The 26,164-nt window shown below is 42.0% G+C and overlaps 1 protein-coding gene and 1 long non-coding RNA gene across 5 annotated transcripts in view; one reads left to right on the forward strand and one right to left on the reverse strand.

Annotated features, from left to right (window-relative positions):
* Window positions 1–9,543, forward strand: part of EPB41L4B (erythrocyte membrane protein band 4.1 like 4B) — a 170,556-nt gene extending 161,013 nt beyond the window's left edge. For all 4 annotated transcript variants that reach the window (XM_027680162.1, XM_027680180.1, XM_027680191.1 and 1 more), the window contains 2 exons: window positions 3,015–3,178; window positions 4,735–9,543. In XM_027680162.1, coding sequence (XP_027535963.1) covers window positions 3,015–3,178; window positions 4,735–4,804 — 234 coding nt within the window. In that variant the 3' untranslated portion in view covers window positions 4,805–9,543. The remainder of the gene's footprint in view (window positions 1–3,014; window positions 3,179–4,734) is intronic.
* On the reverse strand, window positions 346–26,164 carry LOC113966033. Its single transcript, XR_003533694.1, has 4 exons — window positions 25,967–26,164; window positions 9,500–9,517; window positions 6,812–6,882; window positions 346–1,370 (listed from the first exon to the last, which is right to left on the reverse strand). It is a non-coding gene; the product is annotated as an uncharacterized LOC113966033 (long non-coding RNA).

The following is a 26,164-nucleotide window of genomic DNA, read 5'->3' on the forward strand; positions in this document are numbered from 1 at the left end:
CATCTGAATTTTAAGGAAGAATTATAGTTAGTGTGTTGATGACTACAATGGTATCCTTGTATAAACTCCCATGTTTACCTAATAACTTGAATCCAGTATTGAATTTGCTTCTTGTTAAACTTTCACAGAAGATGTGACTTAGGGATTTTGGTAAGGTAAACTGCATAAAACCAGAAAACAATTATTTGACAATTTAAAAAGTGAGTACAATCTAAGTCCTACTTTAATGGTAGAGGCATTCTGTAATAAGTACGACAAAATTAACTACTCTATAAGAAACACTCTCTGCTTATAAACCCCAGTAAAATGACTTAAGTTTTTAAATTATGTTTGCAAAATTAAGCATTTCAGACTTTGACCTTAACTTTTACAGCAATCTATATCTGGCATATAATCAGAGATAAGTAACTTCATTCACTGTCAGGTCATGTGCAGGTTCTGTCCATATTTAATGATTTAAAGAAAGAGGCTTTTCTTTCACAATAAATCTGATCACAGGCTTTTACGTAAATGTGTTTTTTCTCCATATAAGTATTTTAAAGCCAGAGCTAGTTAGGCTCCCCATGTTGTATAAGGGGCACTACTGAGCTCTAATTAAATGCATTCAAAAGTACACAGGAATATGTCACGGCAACATTTCATTAGGTCAGCCAAGTCCAGATAGTACAATTGTGATAAAGGCTAACTCAAAGTTACAGTGTTTGTGTCTTTCATAGCAGTACTTTATCTAAGGAAAAAGATGTGCCCCCAAAATACCTTTCCCACTATTTAGTAATGGTTGTCAGGACATTATTTTTCATTATTGTCTCTGACATTTATGATGAAAGCAAAATTTAGGTGGATTATGTAACATACCTTTTCATCCTTGGGGGGGACAGAACTATAAAATGTAAACAGAAGATACACCAATATAGTTACCCACAGAAATTTCCATACCACAGAAAATGGCAAATTCAAATGTTAAAATTTTTGTTATGTTCTGTTGGGAGAGAAGAAGCAAAGTAAAATTCAAGCTAATCTTTCTGAAATTCCATCTTCTCCCCATAGATTTCCATTCCCCTGGGCAGCTTGGAGGGCAGAATCCAGACCACATATATTTAAAACACCATTACAATAAAAACCTAACGGTGTGTGATCCATCATATGATCCCATTCCTGTGAGTTATGCACAAATATCTGTGGCAAACAAGCAGCTACCTAGAGGACTGCATAAAGATGGCAAAATAATTAGGAAGGTTAATTGGGCTTTGGTCCTGTGTTTCATGGCCTTCCATCACAGCCGAAAGACATGCTTCTCCCCAGCAGTTTCAGTTCATCCTGGTGCATGGGCTCTGCCGAGGGCTTGAAGATAGTTACATCACAGGTGGGAGCTGGAAGGGAAGAGTTTAGATCAGTGGTAGGAGTTGCGGGTAGAATGGTCTCCAGTCACAAACAAACCCAGATGGTAACATTTGTTGATCTTTTTCTGTGTTTGTTTTCTTTTTTTTTCTTTTTCCTTTCCTTGCTTCCCTTTCACTTTTTTTTAATTTATTTATTTTTGCTTGGAAGAAAACATTGAAATGTTATTAAGCGTGAAAAGAATTATGGATAGTGACATTTAGACATTTACCTTTTGTGTACAGCTTCAAATTTGGTGGTGTATATGCAGTCACGTTGATTTTATCAGACGAAAAATTAGAGAACTTGGTTACCTGGTATGTTTAAATATGCCAGGACCCATCTGAATTTCAGTAGTTTCCATAGAGAAATGGCAGGCATGATGGCCACATTCTCAGGATGGTATAACTCATATAGATTTAAATAAATGAAATTATATCAGTTTAGAACAGGTAAATATTTGGCTTAAGCATACTGTGCAAGCATATACACCTAAAATGATGCTTTGGGTATATACTGTAAAACAATTATACAGAGCAAACACACTATATGACTCCAGACAATTCTTCAACAAGTGTAATTTATCATCACTCTGCTGATTTCAGTAAGGCTGGGAGAATTTATATCAGCATCACAGTGATGCCTTCTTCTCATGCCCTAAAGTAAGATCTGGCGGTCCTCAGAGCACAGAGATCCTGTATGAGGAACACCAAATTTCATATCTCTGCAACTTGTAAGATTGAGTTTTGAAAGTTGAACTACAGAGAATTTTGAACCAGGTTCAGAAGAAAAAGTTGTGAAGGAAGAAATGCAGCTGATACCAGTAGGAGCATGTTCTAATGATCCTGACACACGAACTGCAGTTCCTCTGTTTTCTTCCCAGTTCAGGGTCATACATGCACCATAGGCACTAGCTGCTGTGGTTTGGCATGAGAAATAGTCCATGCCAAAAAAAAAAACAGGGCTGTTTGAGTTTTAGGGATCCTTCCCTGTTGTTGTTAAGGTAGCCCAGTCTTTGCTGTAATACTGCTGCACTGATATGCCTCATCTGAAAGACAGCAGATGATTGCTTGCTGTTTGTGTTAAATTAGCACTTCCAATATTGCTTTAACATTACCTGTCACTGGATACTGCAAGAATATCTGTTGAGGCATGTTCCAGTTAGCAAGTGTGGTAAAGGGATAGAGTCTTGGAAACTCAGACTCCTAAAAGCCCAGACTCCTGGCTGTTAACAAAACACAGAGTAGCCAGAGGACCCACCAGCAAATTATATAGGATTTCTGAAGAATATTCCAGAAATCTCATGTTGTCAGCATTATTTTTAGGGCAAATGCAATAATGATAAGTGTCATTCTCCAAATTGATTATGTCTTTTACCTGAATGCTGCCAGTCTCCTATGTGGTGTCATCTCACATAGTGCGTGTTGCAATCAAGCTTGTCCCTCAGGCATCAAAAGAAGTGACTGTTCAGTATCTACAGAGGTCGCATTGAGAAGTCATAGCAGCCTTCCATTTGTTCTCTTTATCAGTTGTTGTTACTGTTTGGCAACGAATTGGATAGTGAAGGATAGCAAGACCAGTAGAAGCTAATCTACACCTTTTCCCTTTGTGTGTGTGTATACTTTTTTGTTTTGTAGGCAGAATTTGCAGACAGCAAAATGCAATGCTGTGCAGTGCAGTCATCACCTAAGATAACACTGGTAACTCCATCGCCTGTACTGAGGTCTTTGGCAGAGACTGTACCGACTCCAACAGTCCAGACAGTATATACGTCGCATAAACCGATTTCGCTGGCAGACAGGTACTGTGCAGTTCTTTCACAGAAATACTATGATGCTCTCTGCATTAAAGGAATCAGCTTAATTTCTGTTTTTCTGTCATATTTACCATAAAGTGTCATTTCCTTCTATACTGAAAGACTGCTGCTTGTGAGTTATGTAAAGAAATACCTGTAACTCATATCTGCTCTGAGAAAAAAAAATACTACCTTAATCAGCTGCTGCAGCCAGCAGCCATTTCTACAGCCAATGGCCTGGAGAGAAAGAGTTGTGCAGATTTTGCTCAGGCAAGTAATTTTGTCTGAACCACAAAGGTTTTGTTTTAATAATTGCTGTTGCAATTTGTTTTTTGAAATTGAATGTCCTTGGGGGAAAACTGAGGTTGAGAAATGTCTGTTCTTCTAAATGAAAAACAGGCATTTGTTCTCTTTCTTGTTCTCCCTTTTTTTTTTCCTTTTTCTTTTTTAATGATGTCAAGCTACAGTGGTCTTTCTTGTAGTTTCTCAGAGAAAGAGCAACCTATGCATCTTTCCACAGGCAGACTGTTTTCAGTTTTCTATTCTTTCATCCTATTGGTTTTGCATGCTGGGTTCTTATTCTAGAATTTAATAAAAGCTGAATTTTGCAGGCTGATACTTTACAGAATACAAACATGTGAGTGGATATACTCAGTACTTCTGGAACACAAATAATCTTAGGCTTATTTTGAAAAGTATTTCTTTGGCATCATAATAAATGAGTCTTTTTTAATTTTGGATTCACAGTCAGTTCCCATTTTTGGTTGTTAATTATACTTTGTAGATGTTGGCTAATTGCACCTGCACACTTCTTCAACATTGCTAACTCATCTAAAAATGTATCATTCCAGTGAAAATGTAATTCTGAAGCTGTAGTGCTGAACTTAGCTTCTGTAGGATGTCTCAAGCACAAGTGGACAATTCTACACCTGCTTGTCCATGAATGGGCTGCAAGGTCTCTGCACTGCAGTTTAAATCTCCAAACTGTTTTACAAGCATTAGATACCTAATTTTCAGAACAACACAGCAAACAGTTTCAGAAATGGAATCTCTAATCCAGGGCATTTCCAGTGTTACAGAGCCTGTGTGCTCTGGAGTGAATTGGTATGTTAGAGCAAGGACTTTAGGCTCTGACTCCCACATCGTGGTATGTGCAGGACTGTGGTAAATTCAGCATATACAGATGTCCCCCTGTATCAGACCATTCCAAGGAGCAGAAGGCTGTAACAGCAGTATTTCATGATGGCATTTGCTGTAACTGTTTCATTTTTCGAGTCCTAGTCCAGCTTCCTTTGAAATCAGCCTTTAATGGGGATTAGATGAAATCCTAAATTGTTTTGCCGTGTGGCAAATTATGTCCTTTTTCTTGCCTCTGTTTGCTCTTCAGAAATATCAAGTGGTTCTTGTTTTTAAATCAGCCATCGGTTATCAGCTTTTTCACTGAATTGAGTCTGACCTTTTTTTCCCCTTCTTTGGTATTTTGAAAATGTTAATTATTTTAAATTGAAATCTAAAACTTATTGTTGTTCCCATAATTGGCTGTTTGTGCATTAATTACACAGCGCTGAGACTCTGAGGCGTGAACTTGAGAGAGAGAAAATGATGAAAAGACTCTTGATGACAGAATTATGAAATTCGCACTTCCGTCAGATGGAGAATGGATTGGGGCCTTTCATGTGCCTTCTGTCTGTTTACATTCCTCTGCTTCTGTGTACTCAACATAACGCATCGGGAAAATGTGTGATATTCCTGGATCGCCTGGATTCACCACGGTTGGTTAAAATTACGTCTCAGCTAGACTTTAATTTGAAGGAGTTCCTTTATTCATTTGCTGCTGGGAAATATCTCTCCTGAGATTTTATACTATTAACACAATTAATTTCTGGTTTGGTTTTGGTAAATCTAGGGCAAAAAAGGATCAGCAAGGAACATACTGATTTCTATTGGGAAACACTGTTCTGTACATATGTTAATAAGTGCACAGAAATTAATGTTATGCAGAATATTTTGATAGTAACATAGAAAATATGTCATTTTGTACAACTGAAAATTGCAATGAGCTACTGCTATTTGTTAAAGAACCATTTTTAAAGCAGAAGAATGATTATTACATCCTAACCCCAGGACTGTTAGTCTCCACAGAATAAACGGCTGTCTTATTAAATTCCTAACCTTAACCTTCACTCAGAGATATAAATAGCTGCAAAGGGGAAAGACACCCCACCATACAGTTATACACACCCAATACTCCCTATAGTTTGTCATCTTGACCTAAACCTTCAACTAGATCTTAACGTATTTCCATTAATGAAAAAAAATCAGTTGTTTAAAGCAATTTGCTACTGACTTTCTAGCTTGGTACTGACTTTTTTAAAGTAAGTGAGGAGTTTTACCTTCTCCAATCTGCCTAGGCATTAGGGCTTGCCCACGCTCAGACATCTTCTGCCCCAGCACTGAAGGTTGCAGAGCCTCAGCGGTGTGGATGTAACTCACACAGGGAGAATTTTTTCCCTCCCAGGTAAATAAACCACCTTCCTGACTGATATGAATTGATCGATCACTTTAAAGAACAAGAACAATGATAGTTTACGGCGTAGTTTGCCTATACCCATTTTTTTTGCTCTACTAATCAGCACATATGTCCTGGCAAACCTGTGGAGGGTACACCTGGCTATATATCCCCTTCACCTCCGACACATAAGCAGTCTCTACGTCCAGTGGAGCTATCTCAGGCATGAGGTGGGGTGGGTGGTCCAGCACTAGCAGACCTGCAGCCGCAGGGAGGGAGTTTATGGTATATAGGTAATGCTACCAATTATTTCCCAGGGGAAAAAAAAAAAGAAGTTCTCTGTTTCCCCTTGTTCAGTAGTGCAGGGTCGTCTAGAAAACTAACATCTGACTGTCAGCTACAAGGTACTCTTTCTGCAGGAAAGCTTTTATGCATTTTGTATGGCTGAAGATGTATATTTTTCTGTTGCTCTGTACACTATATTCTTTTGTTTGTATTAAGATAAAAGATTGCCCCTCATTTGGTACTGATTACGATGACTTTATCTGAGCTTAAGCAGTTTGTTTGTGTGGAGGCTGGGAAGTGATTGCTGTGAGACTAGTTTTTCTTCAGAGTTGCTGTTTTTCTGAAATGAGAGTTATGGAGAGCTTCACAGGACTGTGGATTGCAATGTGAAGGTATAAAATGACTTGCCTATTTTATGTTTACTGGGACAAGAAATTAGCATTAGGCTTCCCATTTAAATCCACCAAACCCAAAACTTTCTGTTTGCCATAAATTTGTTTAAAATACTCAGCACAAATGTTAGGTAGAAAATCACAATACAAATTTAATCAAGTGGCTCAACATAGGCAGTGGGCACAAGGAGCCACAGAAAGAAACCTGAACTGCAGATTTTAGAACACTACGGTGACTTTTCTGGGTAATCAGATATGACTTGTATGCTGTCCACCCTCTAGTTGCAGTGCCAGGACACTTCTGTTCCTCATGTTTTAATGCACCACGCCATCAGTCCAAGGTTCTTAAAAATTGATTAGGAACATTAAATCCCAGTGAGGAAATCAGAAAGGAGGGGGAAATTAATAGACATAAAAGACTTCAACTTCCATGTCCTGTTACTCTTTTCTCACCACTTCTCAAAGGTGTTGGTGAAGTAAAAGCAGCAGCACATTTTGCCTGTGTCCAAGGGAGAGTGAGCATTCTGAAGAACAAAGAAAAGAAAATTGTAATTAGAGATGCTGGTTTGGGAGAGGAAAACAAAGAAGGTTGAGAACATCACAGTGCTGACTCCAGCTGAATCTGGTCTTTTGCCTGTTAGGCAATCTCGGATTGCGTTTCAACTGGCAACAGTTTCACAAAGTCATTGTCAAGGAAAACCAGAAAAAAAACAGATCTAAACACACCCTTCAATCATACTGATTGCCGTGGAGTGGACTTTGTGAACCCCACAATATGCCTTCAAGTTTGGGGGCAAAACAAATCCAGTTACCTGTGTTAGGACAGTCTGGTCACATAAACAAAAGCAGAACTGAATAGCTGATTCAGACCAGCCCATCAGATGTTCTGGCTCATAAACAGTCTATTAGTTTATTAGTTTAAATGCAACAGTTTTGTTCCCATTGTACAAAAATTCTTCAGCTGAAATAGCCAGAACTGGAAAACAAAAAACGTGAACCAAGGTTACTTTACATGGCTGTCTTTATAGCTGAGGCATGCTCTGGGATAGCTAAGGAAGAACAGGGACTCCTCCTTCTTTGGTTCCCACCAGGAGAAGAGGGACAGGCTCATGTGGCTGTTTAGTTTCTGTGGGACATTTTCTACAGAACAACCCCAAGTACGTTGCCTTGTCTTGTTTTAGTGTCTTATCCACTGGCTGCCACCATTTCCTATTCAGCAGTCTAATGGAGCTTTATTAAAACTGTTTTACTGATAACAAACTTAACTGTGGAATGTCATCACCTTGTTCTTTCTTACTGTGTACCTTCTTCAGCCATGCTTCAGCGTCTCAGTTTTCACATCCTCTGAAGAAACACTCCTGCCTCATCTCCAGTTGGGAATTACAGTGTTACAACACCTGTTACCCAAAGCTACTGTAAACAAGACAATGCCAACATGAACATATTGCAGAGGGGCAGATAGTCTAGATTTGCCCCTACAACTTAACTTTACAGGTGTTTAAGGATACTCTGCCCGAGGGTATGTCTATATAATAGTGCAGAAGTATCTAAGCTAGCTTTAATGAGCTTGCATATGTAGTTGTGGCAGCATGAAGCCCAGCACAGGCTATCATTATCATGTACATTGACATGTGTAAAGATAACGCATTTGAACAGCAGCCTTCTGAAGCATGATCTCCAGAGTTGGTGATAGGAAAGGGTAGCTGAAAGGAGTTTGTCTCTTCAGCTGTCCTGGGACAGGGTTCATCTCATCTAACATTAAAATGCCCAGCTCTCACCTGATGAGAGATCAAAGGAACTGTCTTCCGGAGGTGCCTCTGACTTAAATGTCTACCTTTATATTGATTAAAGTTAAGTGAGATGAATCCTGCTTTCTGTCCCGCTGGTTAGGCCTACATTGCAAACCCTTGCTGACACAGCTGCATCATCCAGGGTTGAGCTTTGAAGTATAATTTGTGACCGACATAGCTCTGCCAGCAAAAGCCTTGCGCGTTAGGTGTAAATATACTACCAGAAATATCCTGTTTTCAGAACAGCTTTTATCCCTTATGGGAAGACAGAATGCTGGGGTAACAACTTGCAGTGGCATAAGCACAGAGGCTTCCCTAGGGTTGTGACCCATCTGGGGGTAGTTGATTGATGAAACCTCCTGCTACAGCCATGCTGGCAAAGCCTATCAGAGGTGGCCCTGGCTTTTAACAGTGCCCTAGGTGGTGCTCTGACCCAGTCAACAGATCCCAGCTTTTCAGTGTGAAGTCTCTAAGTAGCAGAATGCAATGTTGTCATGTTTGGGTGATTCCAGCAAAATTTATTGGCCATTTAAATAGCTATGCAAGGAGTTAAATATTTTCTCATATTGCAGTCTCTTATGGAAGCCAACCAATTGTGCTTTTTTTTGCGTGTTTCAGCTGTTTCCACTGTTTTGTTTTAAAAGGAATAACTGGGTTTTTCTTTAGAAATGTTATTTGAGATTCCATACCTCTCTCAGATCCCATGGTATGTGCAGATTTTTCATGTTTCATAGACCCTGGAAGTGCAAAATTTGAAAATTAACTCCTCCAAGGTTTCTGTTCGTGGCTTCAATACTCTCTTGCAACAGGATGCCTACGTGCCCATTTGAAACAGAGCTGGCAATGCAGTGAAATGTTTCATTGGAGGTAGTATCACGTTTTGTTTGAACTGTTCACAAATAGCTTTTGGTTTTATTTATTTATTTTTTCTGAATACATTTCTGGTTCATTTGCTACAAAAACCTACTTATAATTTTGCAATGGGATTTTTCTTTTTTTTTCCTTTTTTTTTTCTTTCTCATTTTTAATGTCCTGATGTTCAAGGAGTTTGCAATAAATATACTGAGACTGATCTGTAATTGCATGTAAGATTAGCCTCACAACTGTGTTTTGTAAAGTGCCGTAAAAGAAGCTGTAGAGGACATGGAGAAGGAGGGAAGATGATAGAGAGTAAGTGGAGGAGAAGGCTTCTTTGGCAGCTGCAGCTTTGACTGGTGGGTAGCAGCTTTAGCGTAAGACTGCTCAAACCATTTTGTTTCATCTGAGTAGCAGCGTGTATCATCAGACAGTGTATGATGGCATTTTGTTGAAAACCTGCCTAAAGAGAAACTTTTACGGCTCAGCTGTTTACCTGTTCCTGTATTCATGCCTGCAATAAATGAGATGAAAAATAAATCACAGAGTCTGAGCAATTTGTAGTCACATCAGTCCTTTAGGAGGCATGGGGCAGGATGCCAATTAAAGGAAATGTTTGGTTGCTAATAAAGTGGATCCACCATCATAAGAAAATTGCAATCTAAGGAAAAAACAGAGAGATAATTTCTTCATAAAGCCTAGAGGGTTTCCTCCAGCTTAAAGTTACAGTCCAGCATGGGGTGCCAATCATCTACGGGGTCATTAGTTGGGGCACGCTTCGCTGAATACCAGAGCCAGAAAAACACTGGCAGGATCAAGGCAGAGAAACACAAAACTTGGCATGTTTCTGGTCTTTCATCTGGGGCTAAAAAGGTAGCAAAAAGCATTACTAGTGTGGAAGGGGTATGGAGAAATCTTCCACACGGGGCTGAAAGACACCAAGGTATTAAACTGCTCCATAGAGGAAAATTTGAAAAATATCCACCAACAAACAACACAGCAAACAAAGCCTGTTCATTGTAAATTTTTTTGTTTTAACACAATTAAAACATGTCACTCAGATTTTTGCCCTTGATTTTCCCATTCTTTAAATGTCTAAATGAAAAGTTGCTTCAGAATGAAACATTTCCCTTCTCTTTTGTTCAAAGATCTCTAAATCAGGATGTTTTGACATTAACTTTCCTAGTACACTTAGGAAATTAAATCCAAGCAATATTTACCCCATTTTCTGAGGTTACCAAAACTCTATATTCAGAAAGAATGCAATCCCATCCCAATTTCTCCGTCTGGATATTCTTCTATTTTTAATCTCTATGTGGAGAAAGCAGAGGAGCAACAGATCAACATTCTTCCATCACTACTCAATTTATACCAAGAAAATGGATTATCCAGACAGTTAACCTAGTTAATTAATTCCCCTTAATACACGTCTTTGCTAAAGTACAGTGTTCTGGGGTGCAACAGAATGAGAAGCTGTGTGCTAAAAGGTCAGCAAATACTCTTGGGTAATTTGGCTGCAACAGAGAAGCATGGGGACTTCAGAGATGTATACGACCAATTTTTTGGTTCATTATCAGATGACTGATCTATGAGACCAAGTGTGAGATCGTTGAGATTAATTACGTTTCTCTGGGGACATGCTTTCTAGAGCAGGATACAGACTTTGCAGGGAGGCACTGTTAAGTCGGGGCAAGGGGGGTGATAAGGCAATGGTTTCAGCCTGGCTGTGGTACACAAATCCTGCGGCAACAAGGGGGTAGGAAGGAACCCACAAGGGTGCAGATGCAGGCGAGTGGAAGAAACCCCAAGCCTCGTGAAAGGCGATGGCCATGCCCTTGCCAAGCACAGTGAAGCCTTTAGGACTGGCCAGCACTGGGATCCCCGTGCCCAAGGCAACTTGCCCTGAGGGGCAACTCTACAACAAAGGGCTGACTGTGACCTGACTTGCTGAAGGACGCGCCAGGGAATGAGAGAAATAAAAGATCAACCATTGCCCTTTCCCAGCCACCCCAGGACATGTTCATGAGAGCACCCCAGCTTCTGGTGTCAGATGAGGAGAGCAGGCTTGCCTTTTTTGCGAAAAGCTGGACATAGGATCAGCTTAGCTGTGGCATCAGATGTGTTTGACAACCCTGACCATTACAGTTATGTCTTGTGTGCTGCCAGTAGCACATATGGTCTGTGAGATGTCTTCTCACCAGTCTTTAGGGTCTGTGATGGTCAGGAGAGTAAGGAGGAAAACCACCCCTCACTGTCACCTGCTGAGAAGCCTGATGGCAAAGCACTGCCTAAAATAATGTTTGCCTTTTTACTTTATTTTAAAATTACATATATAAAATTGCCTCATTACATAAGCAATATGCATTTTATACTAATTATATTATTTTTTAATTAGCATTTTTACAGTGTGTGTTTGCTATACAATGCCAGTGACTGCACAGCTCTGCCATCAGAGTATCTAGCATAGCAGTGAGACATAAAAGCCACATGGATCTTTACTGTTTCGTTCACTGATTATTCAGCTCTTCAAGCAGAGAGCCACTGAATCCCCCTGCATCATTCTTCCACTGCCTTTCATTAGCAAACTCTTGTGGAAATCCAAGGAAAACACAGCAAAAATTCTTTTCTTAAAAGATATTTGGTCAGTGATGCTTAGCATCACAGGGCTTCAATTATGTGAAGAACTCAAATATCTTTTTTTTTAATTATTTGCCTTACTGCTTTCAAAAACAACAACAAAAAATGTGATTTCTGTGCTGTTTCCCACTCTACTCTGGCCGCTGCCCCCCTCAAGCAGTGCCGGGTTTGGCAAGGGCATAAAGTGGCTTGGAGGGAGAGGATAAAGATTGGATGGGGGTTTTTTTGGAATGGAGGGGGGAATGCCAACACCACCCAGCACTTCTGTCCTTCCTGTGGTACATTTCTTTCTGTGGCTTACACAACATCTATGTTCCGAGCTGAGATGTGTGCTGCCCTGATGGGAGCTGAGAAGACCCTGTTTGCAGCTCCAGGGTCGCCCAGGGAGGTGAGGCTGAGAGCTGTGGTGCTTGTGTATGTAAGAGGCACCCAAAAGAGCTAAGGCTCTGGAGGTTTTGGAGCCTGCCTTGTGCCTTCGTTGTGTGGGCACGAGGAGATGCATGAGGCTCTGCAGAGGAAGGTCAATGTGAGCTGCCCTCTACCTGGGTGTGCAAAATTAGGGATTTAATCGTAGGGGCATCACTGTGAGACTGATCACTCCTCCCTCCTGCAAAGGAGTTTCAAACTTGTGCCCTCCAAAGCTGACTAAACCCCACAGGGCCAGTCTTTGCTCAAGGAACAGAGCAAGGTCTGCAGCAGAGCTGTAGTCAGTGCCTTTGGCAGTACACGTGCTTGCTCTGAATGAGCACGGCAGTGCCCTTGTCACACTGGCTCACAGCTCTTTTGTGGCAACACAAGGATGACAGCTCCTGAAAAGCACCTCCACCAAGGCTGCTGGTGTATGAAATCAGGGAGGGGAAGTGCTGGAGCTGACTTAGCTTTGCAGCCCAAGAGCACTCCCATTTTTTCACTTCCAGCTCAACATGCCAAGGCTCAGTGTGGGTTCTTGACAGCTTGCCCTGGTTATTGCAAGCCACCGAGAACAGAAGGTACCTCCTCTAATGACCTACCTCTCAGCCTCTTCATATCTTTCTATGCCACCCTGCTAATCTTTCTCCCTCCTCTGTTTGGCACTCACTCGCAAGGCTGGTTCATGGGTGCCTGCTTCCTTCACGCCTGTGAGCACCCCTCCCCTCCCACACAAGCACCTCTGGCTTTTTTTGGCTTTCCAGTTGAAAATCTTTTACCTTTTTGAAGTCCCTTGCCACACCTTGCTTTCTATGACCCTCAGTACGTTCTACCTCTCTTCTGTGTCTCACTAATCTCTCCATCTCCCCTTCTGCTGTCCCAGGACCAGTGTCTGATAAGCATTACAACACAACAGGTTTTCTTGCCGACCAGAAAACCTCCATGACATGATCTGTCATTGGGGACCAGCTGCCTAGTTGGGCTCTGCCATCAGCCATGGCTGTGGGGGCTCTCCTTGAGTCCAGTAAATATCTGTGGCTACACTGCTCAGCCTCGGTGAAGCTTCTGCCTATTCCATGGAACCAGAGGCAGGAAGGACACAGAGGAGTAGTTTTAAAGAGGGGATGCCGTCATTTGCTCAACCCTTGAAGTGAGTGATTTTGCTCTCGTATTTTGGAGGGTTAAACTCTATTTTAACAGTAAGACCTTCGTGAACAGAGGCACCCTGAAGAAGCATGACCAAAGGTACCTTCCTTCCCTCCGTCCCTCCCTCCTTCTCTCCTTTCTTTCTTTTTGCTTCAGACAGCGTATTTTTGCAACCTCCGTCTCCTCCCCATACTCCTGCAGGGTAGCAATGGCCATCCCTTTATCCCTGAGGTCTTCGGCTATGTTGCTCCATATTGCTGTGCTAAACTTTGAAGCACTGGAAAGAAATGGGGAACATGGTGGAAGAGGAAGAGGTCTCATATCTTCATAAAGCCAAACTGTGAACTTGTTAATCCCCTCCAGGTGCTCTCAGTTGAGTCCTCTCTTCCCAAAGCAACAGATCTGGAATTAGTCTTGCTACATATTATGTGGTAATAAATCATGAGGGCAGCCCAAGTTGGGTGCTTTTCATCTTTCCATCATTCTTTTTGTTTTTTGGGGTTTTTTTTTAATGCACAACTTCTCATCTGCCAAACCCAGACTATTGCTCTAGCAATGGGTCAATAACAAACTTCTGGGTCTCAACTGAGAAACATACCATTAAATCTCAGTGAAACACTTTTAATTGCTTTTTCCTCCTTTGTCTCTGCGTACTGAGAAAAACAAAGCAAAACAAAAACCAGGCCTGTAGGGCAGCATCTAACAGGCCAGAATTGTTAAATACCTTCCTGGAGGGGGAAAAGACCCTTCTCTGACAGTCAGAAGGATGTTTTCAAGCAATTTGCCCTCTTTCTCCCCTTGTGGGATTTCCCATCCTCCCCCAGCAGCATGATATTTGTTCCCTCTCTGAAAAAGCTGCATTAGTGCAATGACAAAACACTGCACTACCAGTCCTGTGCCCCATTCATGGTGCCTTGAAACATCTTCCCACACAAGAGTGGTCTCCACAACTGCTGTGCCGTGGCTTGCCGGTCCCAGCAGACCCAAACACTGGAAGGTGCAGGTAGGCTGACTCTTCACTGCACCCAATAGGTCCCACGATAAGACCATGAGAAGCTGAGAAATGAGTTTGGCACAGAAGAGAGTGCCATGATGAGTCTCAGCAGCCTGCTTCTCAGAGGCGACACATCTCCTAGCTGTGTGCATTACCTATGAATTCAATGGCAAAAGCCCCAGGCTCCACTTTCTAGGGATGCCCTTCTTCTGAAAGAAATTGTCATGCAGCACTAAGATGGCTCAGTTGACCTCCAAGGGCCACATCTTTCAACCCAAAGCCACTGTCCTCACCAACCTGTTCACCGCTGCTTGCAGAGTCCTGGCTGCACAGTGGTCTCTGCTTGAATAAAGCTCTTGCAGGGCAGCTTTGCTTGCTTGAAAACCCTTCTGAGAACACTACATCCAAGCCACAGAGAGGAGCTTTAGGACATGCAGGACTTGTGCCCTGCAGCTATGGGTCAGCTCAGGGCAGCTTATATCTCCCTGAGTGGTCCTCGGGCATCCTATTCCGGTGCTGCTGTCTCCAGTGGGGACTGCCTGGCACAGCTCTGGGTCTCCTTTGGCAGGTCTAGTGCTAAAGTCCAATTAGTGTTGTTTCTGCTTATATTGTAACTGAAAGAAAGAAAATTTGATGCTTCAGTAGGTCAAAGGGTGTGGAGAGATAAACATAATTACAATAAGTGCAATATATTTAAAGATGCTACCATTTAATTAAAAGTATATGAATTATGCATGTATCTCTTCCACAGCCTGTAACTGTGTGGGCTTGAGCAGTAACTGACTACATTCAGTTCTAGCTACCACATGAAACCCATGGCTGCTTAATTTATCAATCATACACCTAACACCACCAGCTGAACTTTTGCCAGGAATAAACAAGAACATACAAGGGGTTCTTTGGAGTTACCTTTGCTTTTCTGCACCCTCAGGCATCTGACAAGGGATGCAAATCTTATCCCACCAGTGTTCCCCCAGGAGGATGGAGACTGCCTTTTAGGCAACTTTTAAAACATCACGCTTAAAAATCACGTTATTTAGGGGCAGAGAATTGCTGTGAAGGAAAGCAACAGATAAGACTACCCACACTTGTCCCCCAGGGGGCTATGCAGGCAGTAGTATCCTTCAGCTTTGGGGCATAAAGATTTATGTTGGGTCCATGGGCTGACTAAGAACTGCAGTGGCCTGGCAAGGATGGGACAGGAGGACAAGGTTTGGTGGTGGAAAGATGCCAGCACGTTCAGCTCCCCAGAGCATCCCATGGCTGGCATTGCCACTCCCACTCCCAGGTGCTTAATGTCACCATCAGAAGCCTGGTGCTCAGCTGTGCTATCCACTCACTTACTGCAAGCCATTTCATTAATATAGAAGAGTGACTTTTTATGAATGTTGTGCTGTCTTTCTGGGTACAGAAAATCTTCCCCATGAAGGCAGACAGTTGCCCTTTGTGGTGCTGCCAAGTCCATCCCGGCAGACTGCGCCCAGGACTGTACCATCAATCTTCTGCTAAAGGCTGCTACCTTTTCATATCTTCATTTATCAAATGAGGTGGAATGAACTCCCATGAGAGAAAACAGATCCCATTAGTGTTTGTAGAAATTTCAAACTGGCCATTATGAAATTAAAACAGGAAATGAAGTGACTGGGGAAGGAGGGAGAATCCTCTCCCTAATCACTTAATATAAGCCCATACATCTCTTTAGGGCTTGCAATCAATCATGTCTCGTTTTAACCAGATGTGCAAGCTAATGCAATCTGAATCCAAATGTTCATCTCTAGCTAATTTACTGTTGATTTGTTCCTCATTTCCATGCTTTCTCGAAAAGAGAATAAAGATTTGCTTTTTTGGTTTTCATGCTTATACAAGCTCTGCCTTTTTCTTCTAGGGCAGTTTTGGCCTGCGTTCAGCAAGACACTCACACATGCCCAGCTTCAGGGTGAGACTGGTCCCCCCAGCCTCTCTCCAAAATAGCTGGGGAAATTCAAACAGCAGAAGCACTCGCCTGTTCTGTGTGCTGTGCCAAGGTTTTAAATCACAAGATATTCTTACCAGGCACGTTTGATAAGCTAGGCTCAGCTGCTTTCCTGCATATTTTTAGGCTGATGACAAGAACAATACATAATGAAGACAAGAAGCTGCAACCTGCTCTGAGAAAGATAGTGGAGTTATTTTCTTCTCTGTACCTGGCATGGTCAGGATTGGACAAATCCTTGGGGCTCAGCTTCGTCTGTTCTGCTTGCAGTGATTCAGGAAGTGCACAGGCCTCATCCGCTGTGCCGGGATAGAGGCCATAGGGATGTGGGACAGAAGCCCCGGAGAGGAGGGTTTGTTAAGCACCATGTGGAAGGACAGCTCATCTAGAAGACAAAAGGAGAGGAGCCCAGTGCTGTGGATAGGCCTAGGGATGGAGGGCTGGCTGCAGGAGTTGGGTGTCTCCAGAGACCAGGTTTCAGAAGAAGGAAGAGCCAAAAGCAGCTAAAGCTCAGACGGGATTGTTTTCACTTTGACCTTTTGCTAGGGTGTGCTATGGGGTGTGCACCCTGTTCTCTGCAATCTAACGACAGACAAGGCTGAAGAGAGAGAGAAGAGGACTGGAAGCTGTGATGTGAGCTGCTGCTTTTTATTTGGTAATATCACTCTCCTGGTTACATCCCTGTCACATGTGTCAGTGCCAGCATGGGTTCGCTGTGAGCCCTGGCTCCCTTCCAGGTTTGAGGCTGCCTGCATGTTGCATCTAGACCTGGATACATGGCAAGAAGCTTTTAGGGATGTTCTGGGATATCTTTTTTGAACATTAAATAAATAACCAAGCTCAAGGTTTGAGTATGAAGCTTGGGGGAGGAAGAGGAGACGGAGAGAAGTCTGGATATGGGATGTGTTTCACAATCTGAGTCTGTGGGAGCTTCCCGCACAAATGTGAGCCACATGAAAACGTATCTGTGACTCCTGGCTTGCAGAAACTGTGGTGATCTGACTGTTTTCATTTCCTTTCCTCCTCAGGGCAGGAACCACACCTGCTGCTGTAGCAGCTATGTCTGCTTTCCAGCAAGGAAACAGTGGGGAATGATTAGTGGTAAGTGGTTGAAAACTCTCTCAAAATGTCTTATGGAGACTTGAGCCACTAAACCTGAGCATTTCTGAGTGGCAGTAAGAGCACAAACACCAAGTGAAACCCTCAGCAATGGCTGAGAAAAAACCCAGCCATATTGAACGGGCTTTCCTTGACTCTGGGCTCTTGAGAGGCAGAGAGAGGGCTCACCGCTGAAAAAACTCTCAAATGAACACAAACTTGGTAGCATGGATAACTGCATAGGAACCTGCCATCTATGAGGAGCCAAACTTGCTCAGCTGAAAGGCTTCAGGGGCATGGAAACTGATGTAAAACCCTTTCCTGTGTGCACAAGATGCAGCCTACAGTCATCAAGGTTGTCCAGGAGCTAAGACGAATATAGCATTGCCTCCACTCTGAAGAAACCCCACCATTCAAAACTGAAAGAGTTCTCACTTCCCCTGAAAAAGAAAACCTGAGGGTTGGTACACCTTGAATAGTGAAGGAGACTCTTCAGCTTCTCTGGACAATCTGTTCCAGTGCACAGTTACCTGCAAAGTAAAGTTCTTCCTCATATTCAAGTAGAACTTCCTGTGCATCAGTTTCTGCCCATTGCCTCTCGTCCTATTGATTGGCATCACTAACAAGAGCCTGGATCTGTCCTCTTGACACCCTCCCTTCAGATACTTACAGACATTGATGCAGTCCCCTCTCAGTTGTCTCTTCTCCAGGCTAAGCAACAAGACCAAGGACAGATCAGTGAGAAATTAGTAAAGACTTGGTGTAGCTTGAGTAGAATTTCCTTACTCTGTGAAGGCTTAAGTGATGATGGTGGTGGGATTTTTGATCCTAAAATCCATTCTAATTCACAAGTGGTCTTTGAGGAAATGTGTTTTCTAATGATACCAAAGCCTTCCTGCTTTAAAGCACTGGTTTATGTGCCCAGCCAGGTCATAGGTTAGTGGAGAAGGAATGTCCACCAGCTGATTCTCACTGCTGTAGTGCTACAGCTCATGTCTTACCTCCTTCTATAACAAAGAAATGCAGAAAACAAAATTTGCTTTCTTTCAAAGTGTCAGAAAAGCTATTTTTCCTGGTTTTTTTGTGAAAAAGAGTAATGCCCAAAGTGTTTATTGTCTCTAAAGCATATACTCAGAGAAAAGGAAAGAAATGTGCTAGTGGAATGGCTGTCCCACTGTGATCTGTGACAGTTTCAGGCAGCCTGGAGAACAGGTAGAATAAGCTGAGAGCATCCTGCAGGCTGTCCTTGCCAGCAAACAGAGAAACCTAGGCTGATTCTACATGCTGGATGACAACTGTCTGCCTTTGTATAGTTTCATTCAAGCAAGTTCAAATATATGGGCCATGGTAAGCTTAAAAGCAGCACAAGGCTGAAGGACAGAGCTACAGCTGGACAGTATCCAGAGTCCACGGGAGGTGAACAAGAAGAATGGGCATCTTGGACACACAGACAGAAGAGGTCTTTTCACCAAGGGAGGATTTTTTCATCTTGTCTTCTCAATGTGCTTGGAAAGGACTGTAATAAAATAAACATGGGAACAGGAAAGGTGGAAGGAAGGAAAGAAGGAAAGAGAATAATTTAGAAGAAATAATCTTTTCTTAAGGCATGTAGACAATTTTGAGCTATCCAAACTGACTGCAACCAAATAATTTCATACTGTTTTTCTCAGCATCTTCTGATCAGGTAATGTGCAGCATTTAATTTGGCACTGCTAAAAGAAATAGAGATTCTAACAAGCTTTTATTTTGATATTAAAATCAACACCACAAACAACTCTGGGTTTCTATCCTGTTTCGAGTCCATTAAAAACACAATAAATGGGGCAAAGCCATTTGTGTGAACCTTGAAAGGAGAGGGGGTGACTCACAGCATTGTATGCCACAATACCAGATCACAGCAACAGAATCAGATGAGTAATCTCAGAGCTTGCTTCAGGCAGCTGACTGGCTTATCTCACAGATCTCACTGCAACAAAATGTCAATGTTTTAATGCCTTTGACATTTCTGTAGCTTCAAGAGACAATAATGAATCTTTCTTGGTTACTAATTAAGAGGAGATTATATCAGAAAAAACAGCTAATTCTTTTTTTCCAAAGAGACAATACTGCAAATCATTTTTTTTTCACTGAATGTAAGCATAACCAGCATTAAATAAAAGCCTGGTTAATCAACTAAAGTCCTCAAACCGCCCTCAAATAGATTTAGTTTCAAGCAGTGACTAAATAGACTTAATGCCTAGGAACCACCTCAGGCAGATTCTGCCTTTTCTGTTCCTCCAGACACATATGCTCAAGGAAGGGCTGTCTGTAATACATAAGGCAGAACACAGCAATGTTCAAGGCTTAGTAAGCAAGTCTTACTATGGCTCTCAAGAGGGTACAGCACAGATGCCTGCTGCTATAAGCTGGCATAGCTCTGTTCAGCTCGTGGCCTGCACAGATACCTTCTAAGAAACAGGAACAAATAAAGCCTGATGGAAATTAGTGTATTTTTTAATCAAGTTTCTGAAGGGCTAAGGTAGAGGACTGAGCTGCCAAGGAAAGGAAGATGATGTCTGTGATTTAGATCTGCTTGGAAAAGCCAATATTAAGTTTATAAATAGCTATGGTGATGCAGATGTTCCTTAGTTGTAAAAGGTAGGTGCTGCTCTGTACCCACACAAATCTGTAGGACAAGTTACACACATACAATACTTTTAGTGAACTCTGGGGAGTAATCTTGCTCTTTGAAGAGCTCTGTCAGGCAGCAACCTCAAAATCTAGTTGCAGTCCAACATACATTCTCCTGCCCAAACAGGGAAGCTACACCAGGGCTGAGGAGGGGGAGGAAAAACCAGACTGTACAGATGGGTGCTTGTATGGGGATGATCCACCTTATCAAGCAGATGCTTGGTCATGCAGCTGCTTCAGCACTTCTCAGTTCAGATAAGGAGATGTTTGATTACTTTGGACACTTTGAAATTGCACAGCTCAAGTCATCATGAAGAAGGTGAGGCATTTTCAAAGCTATTTTTAGGTTTTCTTCAGTCTTTCTTCTGCTTCTTTTTGCAGAAACTGACCAACCAAGTTCCAGAGGCAAAGCAATATAGCTGAGTTAGCACACAGCTGTGCTATAAAACAGATGTAGCACTGCACTGATGTATCTGATATATTGTCATATATGCTCCTTCTGGATCTGCCAGTTTAGTCAGTATTGGCTTGAAAGGAAGAAGGATTCACAGCAAAGGCATTATCTAAAAGTCTGAGGAGTGCAAAGCATTAAGAGCTTGACAAGCAAATGACCCTGCAACATCTTCAAGTCTAGTAAGACCAACAGGATACCTCCTCAGCTTCACCACAGCTGTCCCACTGAACCGCTTCTCAGTTTGTGAGAAATGCTGTTTCACACTGGCAAAGCTCTGTCAGATGGCAGTATTTTCCCTGCATGGGATTAAGTTTCTTAGCTGGCTGGCTTAGCACTGCGTGGGAGGTTTAGTGAGGCTTCACGCATGTCCCATATGCTGCTCTTCCTCTGTAACCACACAGGTCTGCAAATCTGCCTGAAAACAAAGTGAACAGCAACCCTTGTCCTACTAAGGACTGCCTATTTCCATTCAGATGCCACGTTTCTGTGTGAAGCATCCCTGCTGAAGCTGCTTTGTTTCTCTGGTCTTATTAATTTTTCTTCTGTTCATCACTGTGACCTAAATATACGACAGCTATTTTGGAGGCAAGAGGGGAGCCCTGGGGCAGGTAGGACTTTGAGCTCATAATTGAAGGGAGGTGCACTGGTAGCACTCTCTGGCTCCTGTAGTGTCATCTTCCCTCTCTGCTGCTCACAGGCTTTGTTGAATACAAGTGCATGGTAATATTCTGTGTGCTTTTCTTTCTGCAAAGTGCGTAGGCTCCTTTTAATGTGGTTTACTTCCAAATGCACCAAAAAAAAAAAAGCATGCTTTCTATGTGAGCTGGCGTTGTTTTCTACAGCATCTTTTGAGATATCAGGAAATGTGTAAATAAAACTTTTCCTTTTAAGTTGTCTCACTATTGCTTATGGTCAGAAAACTAAATACTTGAGAAGTCAAAATGTAGGGTTTTTTACCTTTTTTGTTGAAATAAAAGTGCAACGGTTCACTCCAATTTAAAATATGAGCAATGGAATAGATTAAACGATTCTTCTCTCAAAGATAACTTTTAATGATGGTGTGATTCTCTGCAAGGAAAAATGTTTTTACTGTTCTTTTAAAAGCGATTCAAATAGAAAAATAAATTACATTTTGTATCACTTTCTCTTTAATGTGATTGAAAATGGGGATGTTTTTAATTATGACAAAAATCTCCATGTTAATGATCTTGATTAAAGGGGCTTTAAAATAGCTTATCTTCCTGGCTACATTCCATCCTAAAGCTCTGCAGATGAAGATGTCTTTCATGTTGAATTTAAATGCTTATTATCCCTTTGAACTCCGCCAGTCCACTTATTTGAAATATTATTCTTCCCTTCCAGCCTATGGAGTCAGCTCACCAAGAGATTTTGGTAATGTCACTCTCTGGGAAACTCCACTGGCTTATTTGAACCTTGAGCTACCAGCTCAGGGAGTGGTATTTAAAAGCTCACTCTGACCTGCTGCCTCATTTCAGTGCCAGGCCTACAGCAGGAACCTGCAGTATCTATGTGGATCCATCACCTGGAACAATGAAGCCTTGATCTCACCTGTGGGCCTCCTATGACAATAACCATTGATAGCTAATGAACAGTGATCTCCGTTAAAGACCTCTTTACCCCTGTGGTACCTACTGTGCAGAAATCTGTGGGAGGGGAAAGAGAGGCAAGACGGGCAGGTCCCTGAAAAACTGCTGTTAGATGTGAATGTGAATAATAGCTGGAAAAGGTTTTTTTTATAGAGCCTCCCATTTTTTTCAGCTGCATCCAGAAACACTTTCCTTTTCATTTACCTGCAATACAGTTCACACATCTGACAATGTCAGGTTAGATGAGCAGCTTACTTGAAGGATACCCAGGTGTACAAATATGGATGGAATGGCAGGTGCTTGCCTTGTGTGTGTTAGGAAACTATCCAGTCTGCTCACCTATTACGCCAGTGAAAGCAGTGAACCTGGTCAGGGATAATGAATGATACAGTCCTCTGTGACCAACTGCTCCTCTACTGCCCAGTCATGGAGGTTTGAGGAACTAATCAGTAAACAGGGACTGATGTAAGCAAATGGAACTCATTATTCCAGAGCATGCAAAGCCAAAGGTTTGGTCCCCTGCACAGCCCCTGAATGGTCATCCTATTTGCTCCTCCTGGTAAGTGGAGAAGTGAAAGCTCTTGATGAATGGATCGAAATACTTGTGCTCTCATCTGTGCAGGTGTTCCTTAGCAAAGGTTTCACTGTACATTTCTTATACTAGAAGGGTATGCACTTCTGCTATTTCTGTCGACCGAGCAGCACACCCGATGAGCAGCTGGGTGTGCTGCTGCCTCTCATGGTCGTGCACAGGCAGTTTTTCTGCCTGCAGATGTCTAGCAGTGGGAGAGGGAGGGTGGGCTTCCAGGGGAAGAGCAGTCAGGGCTGAAGAGGAAATTTCAGGGTAAGAGAAAGTGCTGAGGGTTTAGAGAGAGCACCCAGCATCTGTTCAAGCCCTCTGCCAGCCCCCTCTTTGGTCAGGTGCCTGTCAAACCCTTCCTAGATAGAAGGAAAGCAACACAAGGAGATAAGACTTCTGATGACAGAGGACAACTAGTGAAGAAAAGGGGAAGTGATGTGAGAATCAATTGATCAAACAGGGATCAAGGAAGCATGAGAAATGTTTACTTTTTCAGTTCTGCCTACATGCTTATTAAGCTAGTGCTTGTCAACACAGCCTGCATTGTTTATGTGAGCATCCCTCAGGCCCATGGCCAGCTGTCCTGCTAAATGTTTTACGTGCAATACCTGTAAAAACATTCCTTTGTGGAATGGGGCAGAATGACTCTCTCTATTAAAACTATAGTGCTGTGGAAGAGCTAGAATACCTCCACTCTCCCCTCAAAGCTGAAAAGTTCCCTTATGAGAAAAGCAAAATAGTCTTCTCTTAAGAAATTGTGACTTTGCTTAGTCGTAGTTCTGAAGGTAAATTTCATAATCATGGGGATGCAACAGGAAGAATGCATGGAAGTTTTTAAAAGTAAGTGGTTAAATATGCTTTTGACAGTTGTCCCCAAAGCAGAGCTCAAATAGAAAAGAGAAGATAAAAATAAACACTGCTCAACCCTTTCATTCATTACAGGCTGTTAGATGGGACAGGTGCTGTGGAAAAACTCATGTGTGACTCTGTCATTAGAGGTTGAGTCATCATGCAAGGGCAGGAAGACAGGTGGAGGGGCTGGGGTGACTGCGGCAACCTTAACTAGCATGGACTGATCTTTAGGGAAGAGCTGGTCAGAGGCAGGAATTTCTTGTGTTTTGAGAACTTTTTTCAAACTGAGAATGAAAAGTATAAATTTCCCACTTATAAAAACTAAGCAAAGTATCCAAACTCTGTTTTTTAGGGTAAGAGAATGCTGTTAAACTCTTTGGATAATGACAAACAAAATAAATACGAATATAATAAGAACAGTATGATGTCATGAGTTTGAGGACAATGGTAGAATCAAAGAAGAACTCTGATTCCCTAAAGAAAATAAGAAAACCAAAATCTTGTTCTTGATTTTCACTTTGAAAATACTCTCAACATTAATACTTCACTACAAATGAGAGTTCTGATGAGTTCGAGTTTTTTTTCTCTGTGTTGTTTTAGCAAATGTGAATGCTTCTAAAAATAATCCAACTAAATGCTGAGACATTTCATGAGAAGAAGCATTGTTTACTATGGATGGAAAAAGCTCTGCTGTTTTGCAGTCACTAGTGCCACACATCATTAACTCTATCCTTGAGGGGTGACCTAGAGCTGGGATTGTAGCAGCATTGGTCTCTGTCTCACAGTTACCATTTTGCCTGGAGCCTCCACAATTAAATCACATCACCTCCTTAGTGAGTCGCACACACTATCCACCTGCAATGTCTCCCTTCAGTATGTGGCGAGGGCACAAAAGGCCTAAGGGAGTGGACAAACTAATTTCTCATGGGGATATCCAGAAGAAAACTCAGAGGGCAGATTTAAAGTGTCCACATCATGCTGTAAAGAGCTGTTTAATTGCTCTTTCTATGTCCGGGTTCATGGCTTGTGATCATATACTAATACAGAGGAAAAGGTCGTTGCCCCAGCGTGGCCTGAGCTTGGTAAAGCTGTTGGGTGCCAGCACAGCAATACTGTGACTGCCTATGGAGTGGTAAGAAAGCCTCAGTTTAGTGCTCTTTTGCTCTCCACTACTACATTTTTGGTTGGTTGACATATATGAATATTTTACAATGGCAGGGAGAGTACATGTGGGAAAACCGGCTACCAGAACAGGGGAGCTTGTGTTTCTCTCCAATTACCAGATTGATGTCTGTTTTCCTCCCCCCGTTTTCTTTTTCCCCAGTTGATGAGCAGTGTTTTCAGTAAATGCTTAGAGACTGTTTTCCTGTCTTAAATTGGCATAGCAACACCATCAGAACAAAACTCAAAGGCATCAGCTTAACAACATACTGAAATGGCTTCAGAATATCTAATACAGTCTCATTTTTTTAAGTGTAAGGGAAGGGGCAATTGTGCAGCATACACCTTGGGCTGTTGGAAACCTTTCCTCTATGCACATATTGACTGCCAAATGAAGATAAGCCAGCTAAATGCTTATTTTTAAATTAGGTTTATAATTGTAAACATCTGTTTGAAAAACATTGAAGAAACCTTAGGATGTACTACATACCTGTACAGTAGAAACAAGAAACCAAGTATTATTTATGGCTGGGATCACATGAAGATTTTAACAAGAAAATCCCAGCCATTTATCAATGCTACAATCTTTTTGGTTCGTAAAAAGAAAAAGAGATGTAACTGTGGTTAGAGATCCCCAACTCCTCCTCAAACAACCCTCAAATATGATGGTTTTATCCCCATACTAACTGGTATAAATGTCTCTAAATCTAGTTTGTCACACAATGTTTTGTTCTGTTCAATAACACTGTGTTTCATTGAAGATGCCTGTTTCCTAGAATCGTTGAATAAATAAACCACACTGAACTTGGACTTCGTTGGCTTTGTGAGGAGTAAACCTGACTTTGTTAAATTAAATATTAGTAGCAACTTATATAAACTACAATATTAAAAATCTCTCTTTTTAACTTAGTTTACAAGCATTCCAAAATAATATATCCAGACTCTCTAAAGTTGTTTGTTGTTATACCACTACCAGATATATGGGATATTTTCTACATCAGCGTAACTTGTTTTATGCTTGGTTTATCCCTGCATCCAAAGTTCAAAAACTCCTATGCACCCTGTGGATGTTGACAAAGCCTGCAGCAAGGATTTGGAGAGGCTTAACTCTTCACCATTACTGTGCCTCCTTGGTACCCTAAGCCTTCGGTATAACTGAGTCTCCCTTGTTTTAATGTGAAAAAAAGAACGGATTATTTTAAACTCAGCAAAGCCACTTGTGCACCAGACTGTCTTTGCCGTCCAAGTGAGCGCAGGTAATGAATATGAACGTGCCCGTAGCTAATGAAATGCAAAGAGGGAAGCTTGTGACAAAAGCTGGAATTTGGGCTGGAATTTTCCTTCCGAGATGTGTAACTCACTCTACCGCCCCAGAAGCCTTTACCTCGCTACTGCTTCAGTACAGAGCAGTCTGAGTCTTGCAGTCCCACAAGTTTTCAGTCATTTGCACGCCCGCCTTGCTCAGTCCATTCCTCTGATGGCTCTCACGGATCAGTTTGCATGCAACCAACGACGGTAAGAGGCAGGTACGCGCCAGGATGACCCCGGCTGCCTCAAGCTCCATAGACGGACTCTAAGGGTT

Source organism: Neopelma chrysocephalum, unplaced genomic scaffold, assembly GCF_003984885.1.
Source record: "Neopelma chrysocephalum unplaced genomic scaffold, ASM398488v2 Primary Assembly neopelma1_22b, whole genome shotgun sequence".
Classification (NCBI taxonomy): domain Eukaryota; kingdom Metazoa; phylum Chordata; class Aves; order Passeriformes; family Pipridae; genus Neopelma; species Neopelma chrysocephalum.